A 14,092-nucleotide genomic window follows, 5' to 3' on the forward strand; every position below is an offset into this window, starting at 1 on the left:
CCATGTAAGGTAAAGGTTTTTAAAATCCTTTCATATTCGTGATGATGAGCTGTCACCGTACTCTTTACAGAGGGTCGGTGCTGCCGAATCCGTTTCTTGGCAAGGGTTATTGCTGGGTGGTTTTGCCATCGTCTTCCCAGCAGTCAAACAGGGGAGGAATTTCGGATTTGTACAGGGTTCCGGTGATAGCTCGCCTACTTTTAGCGATGTTTACCATGTGATTTTTAAAGTTCACTCATCAATGCTGGCAGACGTGACGTCCAGTTTATGTCCATTCTCGGTACGGCACACACATTGGTGCTTCACCCTGAATGCGAAGCACCAGGGTGACAGTTTATAGCCTGTTAGAGATTCGAACCAAGGTTAAACAGCTATGAGACGAGTTCATACTTGTATTAATCTATACTAGTGCGTGCCCGTACGTGCGGGGAGGTAAGTACGTGGACATACGTACGTTGACGTACGTACCAAAAATAAGGCCTCACTGTCCGGAAGATCGCATATCGCAGTTACGATTAATCGCAAATCAGTTTTAATGGCCAATTCTTCAATTAGCGCCAACATATTTTGCCATTTTGCAATTTCATCGCAAGGAAAAGCACAAAGAGAAGAGAACAACAAACACACGCGGTTCCTTCGCTGTAGCTTGACCGTACGTGCAAAGAAAAATTAAAACTTTCATCGTTCCTTCGGTCTTCGCTCTCGTCCTTCGCTGTTCCTTCGTTCACGTACAAAACGTATGTGTTTGCTAAATAAATGGCCATAACTTGGTAACCACTTGTCTGATTAATAGCAAACCTTGAAAGGGCACATCCTCAGGTCCCCAGCAATATACCTGGCAAGTTTCACTTAGATCGGACCAGTGGTTGTCAAGAAACAGCTGTCACAGACATACACACAGACACACAGAGATTGCTTGCATTATAGAGAGACTAGGGCATTGCCCGTACGTGGGTGCCCGTTCCTTGCCAAAAAAAAAAAAAAACGCTACCCGTACGCTCTACCCCGCCCGTATGCCCGTAAACAAAAAAAACAACGCTCTTCGCTTCCGCCCTTCGCTCTGACTGAATTGGGAGAAATAATGCGCATAAGAAATCGAATTACGAACCGTAATGGCGGTCAGCTCGTAACGCGCTCAGCTCCGCTCGCTCTCACATCGGCCACGCCTACGCAACAAAGCGTTCTGTGATTGGCTGCCGGAAGTGAAGTCTTCACTGTCCGGAAGGTCGCAAATCGCAGTTAGGATGAATCGTTTTAATTTAATCGCAGTTTGAATTCGTTTTAAAACATAGTTTAACGGCAACATAGTTTTCCAACGTGAAATAAATGAATATGCTCTCAAATGTGCCGTCCGAGGCAGAGTCTGATCGCCACGTTCGGCACACGTGATAGCTCGCTGCTCTCTGATTGGTTGAAGCGTTTTTTGGACATAGCTCGGTAAGTACTTCTCCGATTAATTTAAAACCTTGAAAAGGCACATCCTCGGGTCCCCAGCAATATACCTGGCAAGTTTAAAGTATATCGGACCCGTGGTTGTCGAGAAACAGCGGTCACAGACAAACACACAGACACACAGACACACAGACACACAGAGATTGCTGGAATTATAGATAGATGAATAAGCAATCTTGACAGTCCTTTAATTTTGCATAAATATGGCAACCATTAAGTATTTTTGAGTTGGAATCTATAACCTCAAGTATGCCCAGTTTTCACAAAACTCCAAAGAAAACTATTTCATCTATCAATTCTTTTCAAACTAGAGAGTTCATAGAACACTGAACCCCCGCAGTCTTGAGAAAAAAAAGGACATGGGTGGGGTCTAACAGCGGCAAATTTGATTGGTCGAGGTGACGCAAAATATTGTAATACTTTCAAATTCTAAACCTGCTAATCGAAAGGGTTCTGAAAGTGCCAAGAAGGTATTTGTGTTCTACAGTGTTCAAGTATATAATTCAATTGAAATAAAATAAATATTTTAAAGGTTGTAGAAAAAATGTTTTTTTTTTTTCAGAAGTTCACCGCCGTTGATGCAGGGTCTTTTACACCACCTTGTTTAACAAGTTACATTAGTTCTTCATGCCTGTTGTTCGTGTCCTCTATGACGTCACTAAAACAGTAACTTTCCCGTTTGGAATGATTTTCTAATTTGTTTGACTGCCAGACAGACAGACTAAAAGAAATTATCTAACTCCACTCTGCGCCATGTGCAATTGGGACGAATTCAGAGCCAAAGTTAAACCACGGGTTCGTTTTCCGATTCATGTTCAAAATATATCATTCAGTTTGAATCGAGCTATTCCTCGATTATAAACTGATGTTTGTAGACAGATTGACAGACAGACAAAGTGAACCAATTGCTTAACCCCACTTTTATGCTTCGTGAGGGGGGGGCCAAGGGGGGTTATTTATAATTCTGCAGCACCATACCGATTCAACTTTGGACCTCCGACAGCTACCGTTTGCATCACGTGTCGAATAGAATGATAAAAATGCAATAAACGTTCACACTTATCAGTAACATTAAAGAAGATGGCAGTATTTGTCAAGGAGCTTGTAATAATGGACAATGGGGCAAATTGAACCGTTTGATAAACATCGTGTGACCATACTGAACTCCATCGATGGTAACATGAACATACATTACAATTTTTTTTTTTTTTTTTTTTTTTGGAGATACTGAATCGAGGCTCGTGAAAGAGCTAACATTTACTTCACAAACAAAATTCACCTTAAACATATGTCAGCATTTTTGCTTCATGGTCCATGGAAATTCACCTTCATCAGCGGGCGACGGATGATCATTGGTGGGATCTGTCATGCGTACAAAAGTCTTACTCGGAGAGAGAGAGAGAGACAACTTTCAGTGCCACGTTGCTTTACGAATATAATTGTCCGAGGTCTGCAACTAATAATTTGCACCATAGCTGGTTAAAAGTTTGTTTATTTTAAATAAAATCATATGGAGACGCACCTTGCAGAAGCCTCGACATATTTCCCTTAATTAATTTTTTTTTTTTTTGTATTATAAGAGGTCGTCGTGTGCTTGTAATCACCGTCCAAAACAAACAGCATTTGCTGAACACTCAGGCATGTTTATTCACAGGTGAATCTGCCCGTGTGAGTATGTGGAGCAACTTGCACAACAACACCTCACTTTTTGGCAGCAATCTGTGATAATGGATGTTCTCTTTTCATTGCAATAATAACTCTCACTTCCACAGGCAATTGCAATGAACAGCCAAATGGATGTTTGTTTTTAGTTCGTTTTTCCCCAAAAGTTGTTGGAGTGTTACCCACAGCAGCTTTGTCTACAATAAGTCCAATGTAACTTTTTCTTCTCTAATTAGTGACACGAGCACATTACCCGTAGGGTGATTGCATGTCACACCCCTCCCGCCCCCCCCCCGTTCGCCCCCCACCCTCCTACAATGACGGGCTCACACATGCGCACAAGTTGGCACACGCAATTTGACAATCTGACCCCTCCTGCAAGTCACCCGCAACTCTGACATCTGCACATGAAAGCAAAACGAGCATTACCACATCGAAACAACGGAATATTGAATGGTTCCACTCCCCTATCATGCTATCACTGACTCATGGAATCCCGTTATGGTCGCTTATCCAACCTGTCAGAAATGATAGCAAACCTGCGTAGCTGGTAAATCACTGCTTGAGAAATACCACATAGTTATTTGGGCTGTGTATAAACAGCAGAACGCTGCTCCACGAGACCTATGCTCACAAGGTCTGGCTATCGTCAAATCCGTTATGGTCCCTTATCCAACTGACAGGGAAAAATTGTATGGAGAGCATCGGCTCTGGAATGGGGAGGGGGAGGGGGGAGGGGGGGGGAGGGGGCGGGGTCACAAGGTTCTGACGCCTTCCGCTCAAATCCTTTTAACTGTCCCTTTTACACTGAAGGAAAACTTGTATGGAGGGCATGGCGATTGGGAATATGAGGGGAGGGGGGAAAGGAGAGGGGGAGAGGGGGAGGGGGAAGGGGGAGGGGGGAAGGGGAGGGGAAGGGGGGAGGGGGAAGGGGAGGGGGAAGGGGGGAGGGGGAGGGGGGGAGCGGGAAGGGGGAGGGGGAGGGGGAGGGGGAAGGGGGAGGGGGAGGGGGAGGGGGAAGGGGGGAGGGGGAGGGGGAGGGGGAAGGGGGGAGGGGGAGGGGGAGGGGGAGGGGGAGGGGGGAGGGGGAGGGGGGAGGGGGAGGGGGAAGGGGGGAGGGGGAGGGGGAGGGGGGAGGGGGGAGGGGGAGGGGAGGGGGGAGTGGGAGGGGGAGGGGGAGGGGGAGGGGGAGGGGGGAAAGGAGGAGAGGGGGAGAGGGGGAGGGGGAAGGGGGGAGGGGGGGAGAGGGGGAGGGGGAAGGGGGGAGGGGGAGGGGGAGGGGGAGGGGGAGGGGGGAGGGGGAGGGGGAGGGGGAAGGGGGGAGGGGGAGGGGGAGGGGGGAGGGGGAGGGGGAGGGGGAAGGGGGAGGTGGAGGTGGAGGGGGAGGGGGGAGGTGGAGGGGGAGGGGGAGGGGGGAAGGGGGAGGGGGAGGGGGGAGGGGGAAGGGGGGAGGGGGAGGGGGAGGGGGAGGGGGGAAGGGGGAGGGGGAGGGGGAGGGGGGAAGGGGGAGGGAAGGGGGAGGGGGAGGGGAAGGGGGAGGGGGAGGGGGAAGGGGGAAGGGGGAGGGGGAGGGGGAAGGGGGAAAGGGGGAGGGGGAAGGGGGAAGGGGGGGAGGGGGAGGGGGGAGGGTGGAGGGGGAGGGTGGAGGGGGAGGGGAGGGTGGGAAGGGGGGAGGGGAGGGGGGAAGGGGGGAGAGGGGAGGGGGGGAAGGGGGAGAGGGGAGGGGGGAGGGGGGAGAGGGGAGGGGGAAGGTGAGAGGGGAGGGGGGAGAGGGGAGGGGGAGAGGGGAGGGGGGAGAGGGGAGGGGGGAGAGGGGAGGGGGAGAGGGGAGGGGGGAGGGGGAGGGGGAGAGGGGAGGGGGGAGGGGTGAGGGGAGAGGGGAGGGGAGAGGGGAGGGGGGAGGGGGGAGAGGGGAGGGGGGAGAGGGGAGGGGGGAGGGGAGAGGGGAGGGGGGGAGGGGAGAGGGGAGGGGGGAGAGGGGAGAGGGGAGGGGGGAGGGGGGAGAGGGGAGAGGGGAGGGGGGAGGGGGGAGAGGGGAGGGGGGAGGGGAGAGGGGAGGGGGGAGGGGGGAGGGGGGAGGGGGGAGGGGGGGAGAGGGGAGGGGGGAGGGGGGAGAGGGGAGGGGGAGGGGGGAGGGGGGGAGAGGGAGGGGGGAGGGGGGGAGAGGGGAGGGGGGTCGGGGGTCGGGGTGGTCGGGTGAACTGTCCAACCAATGGATGGAAGCAGGGTGCACACACGGATGGATGCACAGCTCCTTTTATAGTAGAGGTAAATGAAAAATCTAGCTTTGAGCTGTCTCGCATGGGTTTGAATCTCGTTCCAGCTGTAAACTGTCACCCTGATGCTTCACACACACAGGTCGATGGACCAACTTGTGTGCCGTCCATTGGAAGGACATCAAGTTGGAAGACCAGAGTGCCAGCATGGGTCGTTGGTGGACGTTAAAGATCCCTCAGCGTCTTTCGAAGAGTACGCGAGTTAACACTGGAACCCTGGCTAAATGGCAAACTTATGCCCGGAATGACTGCTGGGAAGGCAATGGCAAACCACTCAACCCAGGAACTACATCAGCTGCCTCATGCTTTTGAAAGTATAGTACATTGACGGTAGACAAGGCCAGGAAACTTGAAGTTTAAAACATCAAGACACAATGAAATGACGTCGATCAGGATGATTCCACTGAAGAGAAATACTTTAGATTTGTTACGACACCAAAAAATATAAAAAAAGGCTTCGGTTTTGGAAAAACAGGAAGAGATGTGAGCACAAAATAATTTGAGGAGTAGCAAGTATCATTTCAAATAGAGGTATCGGTGACGAGTTAAAGTAACTTCATGGCTATCTCAGCAGATGCACGTAGGTGGTCTTTCTAATTTACACAAACTGGCTCCTTGTCTTGCACCATCAGCGATCTGTCCCTCTCCAGCCCCTCCATGCTCATCTGCGAACCGCCACTCCTTTCAAGACTCCAAAATTCTACATCGTCTGCACATTCACACTTGTTCTTCTTATTTTCACCTCACTTGTGAAACTAATCCCCATTTCGGTCAAGTCTCGCACGCCCCTCCTCTCGCCACGCACTCCGCAGGGCTTCAAGAAGGCTGTCCACCGACGCGTCGTGCGAAGCAAACCAACATCCGCGACCTTTTCAACTTTCAATATGTGGTCGGGTTTCTTTGCTCATTCTCCTTTTCCTCTCCCTGTCGATTTGTGACCCACTTTCCCGTCCCATTCCACCCACTTTAACCAAGAGTCCAGATAGGATTGTTTGCGTTAATGGGATGTGAAGGGAGCGGTAATTTCAAATCATACACTGCTCTGTCATACACACATCTGCAACAAAGCACACCCATCTCCAAGCTGTCTAGCCTGGGTTTGAATCCCGACCCAGCTAGAAACTGTCATTCTGGTGTTTCACAGGCTGCGTGGTTCATCAATATTTGTGCAATACCTCGGATGGACATTAAACAGGGCGTCACGTCTGCCGACATTAGTTGGTGGAAGTTAAAGATCCCACGGTGTCCTTCACAGAGTACACGAGCTATCAACAGCACCCTGAATGAATGAATGAATGAATGATCGTTTTAAGGCCATTTCCCCCCACTGGAGCGGGGGTTAGCCTTGCGGGCCCCATGACAATCATGGTTCCTTGTTTGAGGCAATGTTTTTATGGCCGGATGCCCTTCCTGACGCCAACCCTTGGTCACGCTCTTACGATGCGCAGGGATATTACCTATTCTAAACCGGGGTACACAACGGGATCATTCATCACAGCAAGCTGGTACTCAATTTGCCGACCTCGGAAGGATGACGGGCTGAGTCAACCCCCCTGGCGTTAATTCAGCGATCGACCGGGATTCGAACCCAGGATCCTCGGATCCCAAGCTGGCACCCTAACCGCTAAGCCAACACCAGGGATAAATTACAAACAAATTACAAACAAACCCTGAACAAATTACAAATTGCTGCCCTAACCTTAGTTGAATGGCAGGCCTGGCCAGCCGGTTCGTGAAAGACTTGGACCAAACTGTTCACCGTTTTCTGTGTCCGACCAACCCCACAAGAATGTGGGACTACTTGTGGCCTTTAAAGAAAACAAAGTACAGGCAAATAACCTGGCATCCCACAAATAAAGTATTTTTATGGGATGCCTTATAACCAATGACTCAACAGACGGCCTGCTTTGTGTCCAAAACAAAACCAGTCGTTGTTAAATTCCTATCAGGATCATGTTGATGTTGTTGGACAAATCAAACCAAACACACGGTAAACCAGGAGCAGCGTCCGTAACCTGGCTGAACAAGTAGATCAGACAAGCGGAGAGTCCCGGAGCGTTGTAGTCTTCGGTGTTTAAACCGTGTTCACAGTTTTCTGTGCTTTTCTTGGGAGCATTATCACATTGCAGCTATTTCTCACAAAATTATCACTTTCCCATCAACAAGGCACAAGCCACAGGGCCGGTGGGATGTTCCTGTGGCAGCGTTTCTTAAATACCTGTTGGATGATAGAACAAGTTGTGAAAAGTTGGCAAAATCAGCAGCGAACCAAGTTCACCCAGGGGTGCAAATAAGGCCTAACAGAAGTCCAGAAATGCACTCTTTTTACACCTTCAGACGCATAAGGCCACCAAAGCAGTTTCCTAGGCTAGTGGGCACAATCCTGGAATGGTCAACACTCCGACGCAGGATGCTCGAGCGGGTCATTCGTCCTCCAGTAAGCTGGTACTCGGAAGGATGGCAGGTCCAGTCAAACCACCTGGTGTTAATTCAACGGGAAAAAACAGGGACTTGAACTCTGGAACCTGAGATCTCAAGGCAGGCAACCTTAGGCTTAACCATCGGCCAGCACCAGGCTGAGGCCCAATATGACCCCCAAAAACCAACACAGCCATTAATAAAGTGTGCACTCAAAATAAACCCAACCGCCATCCACCATTTTGGCTCTGCCACAAATGGCTGCATCAATTCACACCTCGTTCGCACTTTGTAGCAAAAATATATGAATCTATCAGCACCTGGACCTTCAAATTGCCCGTGGAGCAAAGAACGGGCGGACTGGCTGATTGTTGTTGTTGTTTTAAGGGCAATTTAAGTCGGGGATGATGCGAGGAATGATCTCTCTCTCTCTGCACACGGAATATGTTCACGTATTTTGGTGTAAATCTGAGTTTTGCGATTTGTTAACGGTCCGAGGGGGCCAAATACAGCTCGAGATGAAACCGGTTGATCTGAACTAGCAGAGATGCGAGAAAAACTACAGCCGTGAAGGAAAAGCCACCTTGGAGCACACCGAAAGCTGCAAAAAGCGGACTTCATACAAAACTGTAACGAGATAATACAAACAATACAATACAACATCGATTTCTTGGCTGGAAGTCGATCCGTGCCGGGTTTTCCCAACGACCGGAAGGTTAGCGGTGACGTCATCGCGAACACGCGTCCCGCGCTCTGGTGGGCGCGAGCGCGCGTCGGCGGCGAAACCCGGCGCGGATTCTCGCGTCTCACCTGAGGAAGCGCCGAGTTAAGTTGCCGTTGCAGCGAGTCCCGGTCGTGACTGGCTTCCTGCAGGCGGGCCTGCGTGTGCGCCAGCGTCTCCTGCGTCTCCCGCAACGTCTCCAGCAGCTTGTCTCGCTCGTCGAGCATGCTCACCATGAGCTGCTCGAAGTCGGCGTCGTCGGCGCCGTACTGCGAGCCCCTCTGGCTCAGGGTGTCCTCGCTGATGGTCGGCATCACCTCGCACATCATTCCGAAATCTCCGTTCATTCCGTCCGCTCCACTCGCACCGCCTCTCCCGCAGCAACCTCGGCTCTGTCGATGCGTCGACGGGCACACTCGCGCGTCTTCTTGTCTCACGGCCTTCAATTTCCCGCTCGCTCTCTCCACAAAGCCCGTTCTCCGTCTCTCTGCCTTCTTCGGGCAGCAGCGCCTCGTCACGCAACCTTCCGGGCGTTTGTCGTACCCACAATCCCCAGGCTGTGTACCGGGCGTTCGAGGAACGGCGACCCCTCCTGGTGAAGCGCCACCATGGCTTCCCGTTTAAAATCTTCTTCTTCGTCCGCACACCAACCTTCGGTAGGTTTCTTCGTACCTTCACCTGCGTCCGCAACGACCCGCGACCAAGTTGCACAACGTCGGCCGAGGCCCTCAAGATTCTCACCTTTATTAGCAACGGCCACCGAATGTGGGCGGAGCTTATGTCTGTCCGTCGATCTGGGAATAAGCCGGATGTCTCAGAAATTTGTGGACGACTTATGACGAAACTTGGTGAAGGTTCGGTGTCTGATAAGGAAGAACGGATTAAATTTTGCTGAAGATCCAGATATGTTTAAAAAAAAAAAATCAGTGTTTATTCAACATTAAGTGATAGGGCCAAAAATAATACATAAAATGATATTTTAAAAAGTTGTGGATGACTTATGACGAAACTTGGTGAAGAGGTTCGGTGTCTGACAAGGAAGAACGGATTCAATTTTGATGAAGATCCAGATATAATATTTTTTTTTTAATTTTAAGTGATTATTCAACATTAAGTGATACGACCAAAAATATTATATATAACATGATATTTAAAAAAGGTTATGGACGACTTTGGACGAAACTTGGTGAAGAGGTTCGGTGTCTGACAAGGAAGAACGGATTCAATTTTGCTGAAGATCCAGATATAATGTAAAAAAGAAAAAAATTCAGTGATTAATTATTCAACATGAAGTGACAGGGCCAAAAATAATATATAACATGATATTTTAAAAAGTTGTGGATGACATGATGAAACTTGGTGAAGAGGTTCGGTGTCTGATAAGGAAGAACTGATTCAATTTTGCTGAAGATCCAGATATAATGTTTTTTTAAAAAATTTCAGTGATTATTCAACATTAAGTGATAGGGCCAAAAATAATATAGAACATGATATTTTAAAAAGTTGTGGATGACATATGACGAAACTTGGTGAAGAGGTTCGGTGTCTGATAAGGAAGAACTGATTCAATTTTGCTGAAGATGCAGATATAATGTTTTAAAAAAAAATTTCAGTGATTATTCAACATTAAGTGATAGGGCCAAAAATAATATATAACATGATATTTAAAAAAGTTGTGGATGACTTATGACGAAACTTGTTGAGGAGGTTCGCTGTCTGATAAGGAAGAACTGATTCAATTTTGCTGAAGATCCAGATATAATGTTTTTTTGGGGGTTTTTTTTCAATGATTTATTCAACATTAAGTGATACGACCAAAAATATTATATATAACATGATATTTTAAAAAGGTTATGGACGACTTATGACGAAACTTGGTGAAGAGCTTCGGTGTCTGATAAGGAAGAACTGATTCAATTTTGCTGAAGATGCAGATATAATGTTAAAAAAAAAAAATTTCAGTGATTATTAAAAACTAGCAGAAGTACCCGGCATTGCCGGGCGGGGGAGGGGAGGGGAGGGGAACGGGGGGGGGAGTGAGCCCCTTGGCAAAGCGAGCGATTTTTTTTTTCATAGCGTCATAGCATTTCATAGCGTCATAGCGATTTTTTTTTTTCATAGCGTTATAGCGTCATAGCGTTCATAGCATCATAGCGTCATATCGTTCATAGCGTTTCATAGCGTCATAGAGATTTTTTTTTTCATAGCGTCATAGCGTCATAGCGATTTTTTTTTCATAGCGTCATAGCGTCATATCGTTCATAGCGTCATAGCGTTCATAGCGTCATCACGTGATCGCTCTGAGCGAATCAGCGCCCACCTGCTCTGATTCCGTTGATTCCGTGCGCTGAAATGCGCTGAGGTAAATATGAATAAAAAATATGGATCGTCAAATATTTTGAGTTCGGCCATGTTCGTCCCAGGCTCAATGGCCATGTCTATGCCAAATATCAAGCACGTAAGCCTCTCCGTTTAGGAGTCTATCGGTAACATTACACACACACACACACACACACACACACACACACACACACACACACACACACACACACACAAACTGTGTTTTATATATATAGATTAAGTGATAGGGCCAAAAATAATATACAGTCATGCTAAAAAGTAAGTAGTTACTTACTTAAAAGTAAGTAGTAGTAAGTAAGTAAAAAGTAAGCTTACTTTTTCCACATGTGAAATTTGCATTTATGTTTATTTAAATTATACAATGGACTACAAAATGTAAATGTTTCATGATATTTGTTATATTACATCACCTTTATCTATCAATATTGTTGAAATGAAGATCAAATAACTGTATGTTGAAATATGTTGAAAAAGTCAAAACTTTACATGGGGTGTACTTACTTTTTCACGTAACTGTATAACATGATATTTAAAAAAGTTGCGGATGACTCGTGACAAAACTTGGTGAAGAGGTTCGGTGTCTGATACAGAAGAACTGATTCAATTTTGCTGAAGATCCAGATGTAAGGTTTTTTAAATTTTAATTTCAGTCATTATTCAACATTAAGTGATACAGCCAAAAATAATATTGTTGCGAATATGGAATTTGGCCTCCATATCCGCTTGTAAATATTCCCCTATTTTCTCCGATACTCCCCAACTCTCCCTTACCCCATTCCCTAGTCCCATTGTCTGTAAACAACACCCATTAGAGCCGATCTTCCCCTTCATCCCCCCATTAAATGTCGTGCCCAGGTCCCCCGCACCACACGTAGACAATTATAGGACATCTTGCTAGTTATTCTTAATCTATGTCAGTTAAGGACTTGTTTCCATTAATTATGACTCTTCGTTGCACCAGAATGTGATTATATAGCACCTGTTAGGAAGTTTAGGACCTCCCCATACCTCTCCGCATCTCTTCCCCATGAAGAAGCGCCAACTACAACAACAACAACAAAAGAGGGGGGCGGCGCGGTGACGGCATGGGGAGTGGGCGTCCTCCTTCCGGCTCGGTTAGCCACCATTGACCACGCGCTCCACGGGGTTACCACGAAGGGGCTCCCTGTCGGCCCCTCGTCAAGGGCGGAGCCGGTAACCCCCGCCCCCAATGAGAAGCCATGGGCCGATGCCATCTGGGGCGGCGCTAACGAGCCGAGGGCGTGTCACTCCCCGCCGGATATATACGCGGCCCCGCGCCGGACGTGACGAGAGATGCGCCCCCGAGCTTGGAAGGACAAGACGCCACCCTCCCGAGCGCTGAGCGACCTCCCCGGCATCTCCACCAAAGTCGCGACCCACGAGCGCTGAGCGACCTCCCCGCATCTGCTGGACACCACCGTACGTGATTCTGTCCCTGAGCCAGGTGCACCTGAGCCATCGACTGCCGCTTTCCTTGCCATCAAATCCCGTGTGAGTCAGCGTTGTCCCGTTTATCTGTGGTCTGTCTAGGGATAATATAAGAGTGTGTCTAAGTGCCTATCTTCCTGTAATATACCTCTAGCCCCTGTAATCTAACCTTTTTCCGTACGAATATACTTGAGAATCGAAACCCTGGTGTCGTATTGTGTCATTATAATCCAGCCGGGTGTCTTCTCTTTCCTATTGAGCCAGCGTAGCGCGATTAGTCAACATTCGGGCACAATCGGGTAACTTGTACGGATACGGCGGCCATCCCGCTCGGCCCACCATACCATCAAAGTCGTATCTGTAACAATTGGTGTCGGGAGTGAGATTCGAGGCCCGACCAAATTTTGAAGAAAAAAAAAAAACGAATAGAGGAAAAAAAAAATTTGGTCAAAATTTGGAGCGGCCGAAATTTGTTTTGTTTTACGAAACTCGAATTTTGCAAGTCGCGCTATGGCGGATCAAGACGGCTGGGGTCCGGTAGGGGAGAGTGAGGTAGGGTCGATCCAGGACCAAAATGAGGGACAGGAGGAGAGCGAAGCAGTGAGGGCGGCAGGTTCGCAAAATAGCGCCGTCACGCACGAAGAAGCGGGCGCGCAAAATGGCGCCTCGCTGATCACCGCGCCAGCGACCGTGGCAGCGCCCCCGATGGATTGGGGCCTTTTTTTCATACAAATGAAGGCCCTTATGGCCCAGAATAGCGAGAAAATGAGGGAGGAAACGAGGGCTGATAGTGAGCGATTGGAGGGCCAAATGGGGGTAATGAGGGACGAAGCGAGGGGTACCAGTGAGAAGTTAGACAATAATTTTGAGGAGTTAGACAAGAAAATTGAGAAGTTAGACAATAATTTTGAGGAGTTAGACAAGAAAATTGAGAAGTTAGACAATAATTTTGAGGAGTTAGACAAGAAAATTGAGAAGTTAGACAATAATTTTGAGGAGTTAGACAACGGGATAAAAGAAGTAAAGAATGGGTTAACGGGGGTAGAAAACAGAATGGCCGCTCAAGAGAATCAAATGGAAGGGATGCAAAAAGGGTTAGAGGGGTTAGAAAACAGTATGGAAGGCAAATTGAGGGACATGAGGGACCAAGCGGAAAGGGAAGTTAAACAAATGGAGCAGCAGATAGAGGGGGTCAGAATGGGGGTAGAAACCAAACTGGATGCTCACAGGGAGGAAATGGAGCAGATGAGGGTGGCATCTGGGCAGGAGATGCAAGTGATGGGAGAGGAGATCAGGAGAGGAGTGAGTGAGGAGGTCGGAGGAGTGCGCGAGGAGGTGAGGCACTGTGAGGAGCACATGGAAAAGGAGGTGAGAAAGGCGACTGTAAAGTTACAAGGGGGCATAGAGGACCTGACGCAGGAGGTGGAGCAGCTGACGGTGGGACAAACGGAGTTAGTGGAGCAGGTTCAAAGGAACACTGCGGTATTAGGAGGTTTAAAAGCGACACAAAACGACATAAAAAACGACTTGATAGCGACGAAGAGGGAATGTCAGATGGTACGAGAGGGACTGACAGCGAGGTTGGACGAGGTGGTAGAGGTAATGGAGACGAAGGACCGGCAGGTGAGGACGCACCTGGAAACGGTCAAGGTAGCCTTAGAGGATGAGCTTGAGGATACGTACCGGGGAATAAAAGAGGTGAAGCAGAAATTAGAAGAAGTGGAAGAAGGGATGAGCGAAATTAAGAAGCGAC

At 48.6% G+C, this 14,092-nt stretch overlaps 1 protein-coding gene across 2 annotated transcripts in view; it reads right to left on the reverse strand.

The window, feature by feature from the left end:
- LOC137412574 (liprin-alpha-1) overlaps positions 1–9,086 on the reverse strand; it is a 394,428-nt gene extending 385,342 nt beyond the window's left edge. For both annotated transcript variants that reach the window (XM_068097905.2, XM_068097904.2), the window contains exon 1: positions 8,619–9,086. In XM_068097905.2, the coding sequence (XP_067954006.1) occupies positions 8,619–8,876 (258 nt within the window). In that variant the 5' untranslated portion in view covers positions 8,877–9,086. The remainder of the gene's footprint in view (positions 1–8,618) is intronic.
- Positions 9,087–14,092: the final 5,006 nt, after the last annotated feature.

Source organism: Myxine glutinosa, chromosome 1 (assembly GCF_964187855.1).
Source record: "Myxine glutinosa chromosome 1, kmMyxGlut1.1, whole genome shotgun sequence".
NCBI classification, from domain to species: domain Eukaryota; kingdom Metazoa; phylum Chordata; class Myxini; order Myxiniformes; family Myxinidae; genus Myxine; species Myxine glutinosa.